The sequence below is a fragment of the Arachis hypogaea genome, chromosome 14, assembly GCF_003086295.3.
Source record: "Arachis hypogaea cultivar Tifrunner chromosome 14, arahy.Tifrunner.gnm2.J5K5, whole genome shotgun sequence".
NCBI lineage: Eukaryota > Viridiplantae > Streptophyta > Magnoliopsida > Fabales > Fabaceae > Arachis > Arachis hypogaea.
Genome location: NC_092049.1, coordinates 13324150 through 13335758, shown reverse-complemented (window position 1 = coordinate 13335758; position 11609 = coordinate 13324150). Strand labels below are relative to the sequence as shown.

General features: G+C 32.1%; 1 protein-coding gene across 1 annotated transcript; it reads left to right on the top strand.

Annotated features, from left to right (window-relative positions):
* The first annotated feature begins 8937 nt into the window (after window positions 1-8937).
* LOC112741589 (stilbene synthase 3-like) lies at window positions 8938-10880 on the top strand. Its single transcript, XM_025790605.3, has 2 exons — window positions 8938-9200; window positions 9688-10880. Exons 1-2 carry the CDS (start codon window positions 9020-9022, stop codon window positions 10677-10679), a joined length of 1173 nt encoding a protein of 390 aa, XP_025646390.1. The 5' UTR covers window positions 8938-9019; the 3' UTR covers window positions 10680-10880.
* Window positions 10881-11609: the final 729 nt, after the last annotated feature.

The window sequence follows — 11609 nt, the reverse complement described above, 5'->3', positions numbered from 1 at the left end:
ATCTGTTTTTCCAATCATTATCTGTCATCTCTGTATTTTTCAAATCATCTCTGGTATATTTATTTGCCGATCTATATCTGCTTTTCTGATCAATATCTGTCATCTCTGTATTTTTCAAATCATCTCTGGTATATTTATTTGCCGATCTATATCTACTTTTCTGATCAATATCTGCTTTTCTGCTTTATCTGATCAATATTTATCTGCTTTTCTGATCAATTCATCTGGTATATTTATTTGTCGATCTATATTTGCTTTTCCAATCAATATCTGTCATCTTTATTTTTCAATTCATCTATGGTATATCTATTTGCCGATCTATATCTGTTTTTCCGATCATTATCTGTCATCTCTGTATTTTTCAAATCATCTCTGGTATATTTATTTGCCGATCTATATATGCTTTTTTGATTAATATCTGTCATCTCTATTTTTCAATTCATCAGGTATATTTATTTGCCGATCTATACATGCTTTTCCGATCAACATCTGTCATCTCTATTTTTCAATTCAACTCTGGTATATCTATTTGCCGATCTATATCTGTTTTTTCGATCAAATATCTGTCATCTCTATTTTTCAAATCATCTCTAGTATAATTATTTGCCGATCTATATCTGTTTTTCTGATCAATATCTGTCATCTCTATTTTTCAATTCAACTCTAGTATATCTATTTGCCGATCTATATCTGTTTTTCCGATCAAATATCTATCATCTCTATTTTTCAAATCATCTCTGGTATAATTATTTGCCGATCTATATCTGTTTTTCCGATCAATATATGTCATCTCTATTTTTCAATTTAACTCTAGTATATCTATTTGCCGATCTATATCTGTCATCTCGATTTTCTAATTTATATGTTATATCTATTTGTCAATCTATATCTGTTTTTCTCATCTATATCTGTCATCTCGATTTTTCAATTTATATCTGTTATATTTATTTGCCAATCTATATCTGTTTTTCCGATAAAAAAATCTGTCATCTCTATTTTTCAAATCATCTCTAGTATAATTATTTGCCGATCTATATCTATTTTTCTGATCAATATCTGTCATCTCTATTTTTCAATTCAACTCTGATATATCTATTTGCCGATCTATATCTGTTTTTCCAATCATTATCTCTCATCTCTGTATTTTTCAAATCATCTCTGGTATAATTATTTGCCGATCTATATCTATTTTTCCGATCAATATCTGTCATCTCTATCTTTCAATTCAGCTCTGGTATATCTATTTGCCGATCTATATCTATTTTTCCAATCATTATCTGTCATTTATGTATTTTTCAATTCATCTGGTATATTTATTTGCCGATCTATATCTGCTTTTCTGATCAATATCTATCATCTCTATTCATCTGGTATATTTATTTGCCGATCTATATCTGCTTTTCTGATCAATATCTGTCATCTCTATTTTTCAATTCAACTCTAGTATATCTGTTTGCCGATCTATATCTGTTTTTCCGATCAAATATCTGTCATCTCTATTTTTCAAATCATCTCTGGTATAATTATTTGCCGATCTATAACAGTTATCTCTATTATTCGATTTATACCAGTCATCTCTATTTTCTGATTTATATCAATCATCTCTATATTTTGATTTATATCTGTTATCCCTATTTGCCAATTTATATATGTTATATCTATTGTCCGATTTATATCAATCATCTCTAACTGCCGATTTATATAAAAAATATCTATTCGCCTATCTATAACAGTCATCTCTATTATCCAATTTATACCAGTCATCTCTATTTTCTGATTTATATCAATCATCTTTATATTCCGATTTATATCTATTATCTCTATTTACCAATTTATATCTATCTATTGTCCGATTTATATCAATCATCTCTAACTACCGATTTATATAAAAAATCTCTATTCGCCGATCTATAACAGTCATCTCTATTATCCGATTTATATCAGTCATATCTATTTTCCGATTTATATCAATCATCTCTATATTCTGATTTATATCTATTATCCCTATTTGCCAATCTATATGTTATATCTATTTGCTGATCTATAGCTGTTTTTCTGATCTATATCTGTCATATCTATTTTTCAACTTATATCTGTTATCTCTATTTTTCCGATCTATATCTGTCATCTCTATTTTTAAATTTATATCTGATATATCTATTTGCCGATCTATATCTATTATCTCTATTTTTCTGATCTATATGTCATCTCTATTTTTTTATTTATATGTTATCCCTATTTGCCGACCTATATATGTTATCTGATTTTCTGATCTATATCTGTCATCTCTACTTTCTGATTTACATGTTATCTCTATTTGCCGATCTTTATCAGTTATCTCTAGTTGCCAATTTATATCTGATATCTCTATTTGCCAATTTATATCTGATATCTCTATTTGCCGATCTATATCTGATTTTCCAGTCTACATCTGTTATATCTATTTGCCGATCTATATCTATCATCTCTGTTTTTCGATTTATATCAGTTATCTCTATTTGCCGATCTTTATCAGTTATCTCTATTTGTCGATCTTTATCAGTTATCTCTATTTGCCAATCTATATCTGATTTTCTGATCTACATCTGTTATATCTATTTGCTGATCTATATCTGTAATCTCTATTTGCAGATTTATATCTGTTATCTCTATTTGTCAATCTACATGTTATCTCTATTTGCCGATCTATATCTGTCATCTTTATTTGCCGACCTATATCTGTTATCTCTATTTGCCGACCTATATTTGTTTTTCTATTTTCAAATCTATATCTATTATCTCAGTTTCAGATTTATATCAATCATTATCCGAGCTATATCAATCATTATCAGTCATTGTCAAATCTATATCAACTATCATTAGATCTATATCAACGATCTTCAATCAATTATCCATTCGCGATAATTCTTCAATTCAAAGTCGCATCGTTTACACATGCGTAATCAAACACAATCTTTAATCAATTATCCATTCGCGATAATTCTTCAATTCATAGTCGCATCGTTTACACATGCGCAATCAAAAGCAATCTTTAATTCTGAACTATTACTATCAACAAGTCAACAAACTCAATCACATATCATACAAGTACAAACACTGATCCATTCGCGACAACTCTTCAATTCAAAGTCGCATCGTTTACACATGCGCGATCAAACTCAATCAAATCACCAAACAACGGTGAACTAACTCAATATTCTCGTCCAACCAATTTACTTTTATCAAAATCGTCTCAGCAACTATTCAAATTAACTATTCAGTTCCATGAAAAAACCTAACCGTTGCATCTATTAAATCAACGTTCAAAATTACATTGGAAAAATCAAAGGCACAATCAATGACAAGACTACTACACTTTCCAGTTTCCAATACACGTTAACTTCAAATCACGTCTGAAATTCAATTTATTCATTATTTTAATAAAGTAAGTTGATCTGGGGGCTCCATACCTATAACTCATATCACTGAGTTATAACTAAAAAAGCTCAACCTACTTTATCAAAATATAGTCAGGCTAAGCTTGGGGGCTATAATACGGCCATTACAAATCCGATGTCATAATTTGGCATTAGATACAATAACTCGGCATTATGCACTATAACTCGGCACTTTACGTTATAACTCAGCGTTATACGTTACAATCAGACTCAACGGACTACTTTCTGGAATAAAAACGTCCGACCAGATATTATCACTTATTAAAACCTATTAATTGCTCTTCAATTCAGATGATCAATAGAAACGTAACCGACCTATTTTATCTCACCTATAAAGGTATGATATTTTATCTTCAAAGGATCCATTGAATTCTCAATACTGACTTAAGCTTCGGAGTGCCTTTGCAGGTACACTCCCCCCTGTTTCTTGCTCAAAGCTCTACGCGATTGGACATCCTCTTAGAGTAAAACTTGGATTACCACAAAGCTCAAAGGTCGGCACCGAAGATAACAACTCGATGTCGATTCCCAGAGACCGAGCTCTCCCTCCAGGTATCCATACAAGAACATAATTTATTAAGAAAATATATGAATGTATATAAAATATTTTTTTTATTTGTATAGACATCAAGTAAAAAAATGTTAAAAAGATGTAATAATATTTTTAAAAGAAAAAAAGTCAAACAATTAATCTGTTTAACTCATTAGTCCAAAAAAATCGAATTAAGTTGTGGGTGCAGGTTCTGAAGCATAAATATCTCAGAAATCAGTCTGGTATGAGCAGAAACAGTAGAAATTCTTCATCGGCTACCTGGAAGAAAATTGTTAGTGTCTATGAGCATCTCAAGGAAGGGCTTCATTGGAATATTGAGAATGTCCACAAATCAGTTTGGTATGATGAATGGACTCCTTTTGGTAAGCTTTGCAACCTTGTTCCTTATGTACATATTTCTGAATCAGATTTCATAGTGGCTGACTTGTGGAAAGGAGTGACTTGGGAGGTTGATAGTCTTACCACACCTATTCCGCATGAGATTAAGCAGTTTATTTGTGGTCTGAGATATTCTAGTTCGACTGAGTTGGAGCCATAGTGGAGGTGGTGGCCTGCAGCAACAAAAAAGTACAGTGCAAGGGAGGGTTATAGATGGTTATTAGAGAAAACCTTAAATTGGAATGCCAATAGTAACTGGAACTGGTTGTGGAATACAAACATTCCAGAGAAGTTCAAATTTACTATATGGCTTGGCTTACATGATGCTCTACCAACTGAGACCTTTCGATTCAAGCGGCATTTAGCTTCTTCAGATATGTGTAAGAGATGTAACAAGGTGCAGAAAACTATAGAGCATTGCCTTAGAGATTGTGAACGATCAAATGCAATTTGGCATATGTTGGATCCTAGTATCCTGGACTCGACAGCTAGTACTGCTCTTGAAGAGTGGTTTTGGAAGGCTTTGGCTAACAATGAGGCGTCTTTTGGTGCAGGGCTTTGGTGGGTAAGGAGACATAGGTGCAATGACATATTCAATACTGACAACCCTTGGACAGACCACAAGGTTGTTGCCTTGGCCAGAATTACCGACAAGGACTTACAGGTTTACAGGAATCGAAACAATGCCTTTAGGTCTCTACAAAATTGTCTGTGTTGGGAACCATCGGTAGGCAACAGTGTTAAAGTTAATTGTGATGCAAGCTTATATCTGGATTCAAATTTAGCAGGATTTGGGTGTATTATTATAGAATCTAAGGGAGATTGGATCTCGGGTTGCTCTGGAAGTATTCCCCCTGATCTATCACCAGATGTGAATTATTTGCTACTTGGAAAGGGCTGGTTTTAGCTTGGGATTGCGGTTTAAGGGATATTATATGTGAAATGGATTGCTTTGACATTCTGCTCATCATGCATAATCTTATAAGTGGGTATTCATATGAAGTAACAGATTTGGTTTACAAGATTCAGGAGATTTTATCTCGTCCTTGGCTTGTTCACATTGAGTGGGTGTCCTGGGAAGCAAATAGAGCTGCAGATTGGATGGCTAGATATGGTACCAAGAGTAACTCTAATAATGTTATTTGGTCTGAGCCTTGTGTTGATCTTTAGTAAATCATCCACTCGAATATAGGATAGAATTTACTTTATTTTTTTCCATGTTTAGACACACAAAAAATTGATATTTTCTTGATTTCCTTAAAATTTGAATTATCTGTTTTGTTTTTATTTTATTTTAACTCGATCCTCGTGAGAAACTCGACTTGCCTACTCATATGATAGCCCTACTAACAATTCTGCATGATATCCTCTAACTTGGATATTTACTATAAATAAATAATTTGGATTGGGAAAAAAAAAACTCATTTTTTTGAAGAATTAATTTCCGCATACAAGCCTTTTCACTATACAAGTCATATAAGTTCTGAAAATCCCTAATCCCTAAAACGCGCCTCTTATGGCACGTATGTTTCACGCGCCTCATTAATAGATTTTCCAATCAATCAATGCGCGAATATATAACTTCCTTTTTCGAAAGGATTTCGTTTCTTTTTTTGAATTCCTTCTGCGTTTTCTTGCCTTCTCTCTTCGATCTCTTTCGTGGGTTTCTCTCTCCCTTCTCTTTCGCCGTTTACGTAAGTTTCTCTCTCTATTCTCTTTCTTTGTTTTTCTCATTTTCCATTATTTCTGAAATTAAGCTCTGAAATTGTTTTGAAGATAATGGATGATTCAACTTCAAATTATTAGCTGAATCAGAGCGAAGTAGATTTTGAATTTGAATCCAATGAAGTTCCTAAGGTGTGGTTTAATTCCAGTTAACAATTGAATCTGAATTTGAATCCAGTTAGTAGTTTATGATTGTGTAGCTGAATAATGTGTGAACCTTGTCTGTGAAATTTGCTGTTCATTGTTCCTTGTTTGAATTGAATCTAATGTACTAGTTCTGATGAATTTTTTTCATTTTATATCAGGGATGTAAATCAAGAATATTTGGGTGTATTTCATGAAAGTTTGGATGTATTTACAGTTTATAACTTTTCATCTCACTAAGGGTGAATTGTCTTATTGTTTTAGTTGAATTGTTTTAGTTTCTGTTTATTGATGATTCATGAATCTGATTTTTGTTATTTTTTATGATGGTTTTATAGTTGTATTTGTATTCTATAGTTTATACTTGTTTTAATATGGTGTATTATTTTGGGTGTATTTTGTAGCAAATCTGTGGTGTTGATGAGCAGTTTGTATCTAAGGTTGGGATGACTTTTAACACCCTTGAAGATGCTGCAAAATTCTACAAGAATTATGCGAAGGCTGCAGGCTTTTCTACAAGAGTTTGGAGCACAAATAAAAATGGAAACAAAATTAAGAATCAATTGATTACATGTAGCAGAGAGGAAAAATGGAAATTGAAAATATCTCCGACTGAGAAGACAAATCCCTCAGCTAGATTTGAAGTAGGGAAATCGAAAATTTTTTTATTGTTTTGAATCCAATCAAGTGGTTGAGGTGTGGTTCAACTCAGAAGAAAAAATGTAGCATTAGAGGAAACATTTTTCTGTATTTGCAGCAAATTTGGGTGTAACACGAAGATATTTGGGTGTAAGATGAAGATATTTGGGTGTATTTTTATTCTGATAAGTACTACATAATTTAAAACTCTTTCTCTTCCTCCTCCTCATCTTCTGCTTCTTTTTTTTTCATCATCACTATCTTCTTCTTCTTTTTTCTTTTATTCATTTTTTCCTTTTTGTTTTACTTTCTCAAGTTTCTTCTTGTTTTACTCTCTTAACAAGAATAAAAACCAAAAAATCAAACAAAGAAGAAGAAAAAACATATAATGCTGTAAAATTACTTGGAAGTGGATGAACTTACATTCATTTAACTAAAAGAAAGAAAGAAATAAGGAAAAGAAGAAGAAGAAAAAAAATGCAGCATTAGAGGAAACATTTTTCTGTACAAAAATGTTATTTGTACACTAAAATCAGCCACCAATGTATTTGTGCATAAATACATGTGTGCTTTAATTTATTTTCAATGTATTATTTGTATTCCAGTATGTATTTTATACTGGTGGCTGATTTTGGTGGTTGATTTTAGTGTACACGTAGCATAACTCATTTCTATATTTGCAGCAAATTTGGGTGTAGAACGAAGATATTTGGTGCATTTTTATTCTGATAAGTTCTGCATAATTCAGAACTCTTCATCTTCCTCCTCCTCATCTTCTGTTATTTCTTTTTCTTCTTCATCTTCTTATTTCATATTCTCATAATTCTTTTTGGGAGGAAAAAATCAAACAAATAAAGAAGAAGAAAATACATAATGTTGCAAAATCAAAAGAAGAATGAGGAGAAATACGACGATGAAGATGAAACACGCGAAGAAAAAGGAGGAGAAATTCAAGGAAAAAGGAGAAGAAGAAGGAAGAAGAGGAGGATGAGGAGAAACGTGAAGAGAAAATGACAGTTATGGTTTTCATCGAGGAAGAAGAAGAAGAAGAGTCGTTTATAATGGTGAGGGAGCGCTTTGGAAACGTGATTCGCGTGTTAACACTTTGTGGGTGAGCGTAGCTTCTGTTGGATTTGGCCCAACTTGTAAAACTTGTAAGCCAAAAAGACTTGTACGTGTAGCATAACTGTTTTTTAAATAGGTACTATAAATAAACCCGTATAAGTATTGACATTGTAAACATGGGAAAAAATGTGTTTATATATTTTCGTTTCGTAAATAATTGATAAAAAATTCAAGAAAATGCCTAAATATTAATATAATATATATGATATAATTAGTGTATGTATTAATGTGTTATTAATTTACCTTTTATTCATTAAATATGTAGAGAATAACAACAAATATGATATATATTAGTCTAGATGGTAATTAAGTATTTTACACACTAAATCTTAAGAGGTCTTAGATTTTAGTTTTAGAATTAACAAAATATTGTTTTATATACATTATATATAATAAGAGATAAATAAAATTTAGAAAGTACAAATTTCTTTTAATAAATTTATATAATAAAAGATATTTTAAGAATAAAAGATTATACGCTAAATCTGTTTACATTTATATTATATATAATAAAAAATAAATAACAAATAATAAATACAAATAATAGATAATTGAAAGCATACATAATGTATAATAAAATTGAAAAATGAAAAATAGAAGGCAACAAAAAAATTCTCCAATAAATCACTAAATAAGAGAGTGATGTCCCTTAATAGAAATTTCCTCCCCGAGCCTCCAAATTATTGGTCCAGAATTGCAGCGGGTTTATCCTTTCAAAGTCAGAGAACATCGTTTTCGAATAGTATTGACATGGGACATTATCACGAGTTTACTATACTTTCTTTCAGAACATCATTTTTGAAGTTAACTAAATATATAAATAATAATCGTTGTCACTATCACGACACTTTTGAGTTGAGCACGTTTTCTATGTCCATTTAATTCCACATATGCCCCTACTCTCAAGCATATAAATATCCCCCCACCCCTGTCTGAGTCTTCATCAAATCAAAATACATTTGTTATTCCAAAGAACATATCTGAGCTTTGCTATCCCAAAGATCTTAGCTAAGAAAACATGGTGGCTGTGAATGACATCCGCAAGGTTCAACAAAGGGCAGAAGGCCCAGCAACTGTGTTGGCAATTGGCACAGCAAATCCACCAAATTGTGTTGATCAGAGTACATATGCAGATTATTATTTCAGAGTAACCAATAGCGAACACATGACCGATCTAAAGAAAAAATTCCAACGTATTTGTAAGTATTGTTATCAAATATTTTGATGTTGTTTAATTTACTATTTATCAACCTAAAATTCATCATTTTTACTTTGATATTAATTATTGATACACAACAATTAACATATTATACCGTGTACCATAATATGATATATATCCAACTCATAGTAACAACAATAACTACTTAACAAGTTACTATTTCCCTACGTTCCTAAACATACACAAATTTATTTTGGTCATATATACTTTCTTGATCTTTCACATACTTATTTATTTACTCATATATAATTAGATTTAATACATTATATCTATAATTAAATTTGGATAAACTATTTAAATCAAACCTGAAAGTTTAAATTAAATCACTACATGAATAACTTGAAAGGTTTGATACGCGAAATGATCGGAATTTAAAATGTAAAAACCCATTTTTTTTTATATATAAGTGAATGATGTTTTAAACTTGAAAAAGAGTATTGATGGATGTGAATTATATATCATTTTAGGTGAGAGGACAATGATCAAGAACCGACATATGTACTTAACAGAAGAAATATTAAAAGAGAACCCCAACATGTGTGCATACAAGGCACCGTCGTTGGATGCAAGGGAAGACATGATGATCAGGGAGGTACCAAGGGTTGGAAAAGAGGCTGCAACCAAGGCCATCAAGGAATGGGGCCAGCCAATGTCTAAGATCACGCATTTGATCTTTTGTACCACCAGCGGCGTTGCGTTGCCTGGCGTTGATTACGAACTCATCGTACTCTTAGGGCTCGACCCATGCGTCAAGAGGTACATGATGTACCACCAAGGTTGCTTCGCTGGCGGCACTGTCCTTCGCTTGGCTAAGGACTTGGCTGAAAACAACAAGGATGCTCGTGTGCTTATCGTTTGTTCTGAGAATACTGCAGTCACTTTCCGTGGTCCTAGTGAGACAGATATGGATAGTCTTGTAGGGCAAGCATTGTTTGCAGATGGAGCTGCTGCAATTATCATTGGTTCTGATCCTGTGCCAAAGGTTGAGAAGCCTATCTTTGAGCTTGTTTCGACTGATCAAAAACTTGTCCCTGGCAGCCATGGAGCCATCGGTGGTCTCCTTCGTGAAGTTGGGCTTACATTCTATCTTAACAAGAGTGTCCCTGATATTATTTCGCAGAACATCAACGAAGCACTCAGTAAAGCTTTTGATCCGTTGGGTATATCTGATTATAACTCAATATTTTGGATTGCACACCCTGGTGGACGTGCAATTCTGGACCAGGTTGAACAAAAAGTGAATTTGAAGCCAGAGAAGATGAAAGCCACTAGAGATGTGCTTAGCAATTACGGTAACATGTCAAGTGCATGTGTGTTCTTCATTATGGATTTGATGAGGAAGAAGTCCCTTGAAAGAGGGCTTAAAACCACCGGAGAAGGACTTGATTGGGGTGTGCTTTTTGGGTTTGGCCCTGGTCTTACTATTGAAACCGTTGTTCTTCGCAGTGTGGCCATATGATGCGTCTAGTTATATGTCTCTGCATATATATGACTGTTATTTTTTAATAATTTTCTTTTACTCCAAATATGGTCTTGATTGGCCCATATAGAATATTAGATGAGTGAAAACTTAGACAAAAATATCTAAAGTTAATTCTTTATGCGAAGATTCAATATCAAAATTTGTAACTTTTGGTAAAAAATATATCATTGTTTTCAATTGAGGAACATGACACATACCAATAATTGGGTTGCATTTTCATCTAAATACAGCTATACCTTCACGAGGTTCTATTTAAGAAAAAATCAAAAAGTATATATTAGGTATGATAGTACAAGGCTTGGGAGTGTTATGTTTGTAGTTTGTATATTATCGTGTGTTTGAAGTATCTCGTAATGATATAATAGTATAATGTTACTTTCTTGTATAATTTTTAATATGGCATTATACAAGCTTAATATAATAAAATTAACCTTATAGAAAATTCATGTCATCTTGTGTTCACTACAAATAAATTTGGATTGAGGTAATCCTTTAAAAACGTTGCCTCTAATAAAAATAACGATGCCTTTGATTAAAGACAATATTTTTTGACAAAACACAATGTTTTTTGGTTGTTGACTATATGGTCGTTACCTTTGGTCTAAGACAATGTTTTTTACATCAAAGGGAACCCTTTTTGTAGTAACTTAAAAAAAAAACGTTGTATTTTCTACTAAAAAAAGCAACTTTATGTGAGGACCCAAACACCGCATTTATAAGGACTTTATTACAACACTTTTTACGAGTTGTATTTTCTAATACATAAAGCAACATCACTTGTCTAAGTTTTTCTAAGTTGCCTTTTCATATACCTAAAGCAACATTTGTATATTGTATAAATTTTTCTGGTTGTTTTTCATGTACCTAAAATAACACTAGTCTAAGTTTATTTGGAGTTGTCTTTTT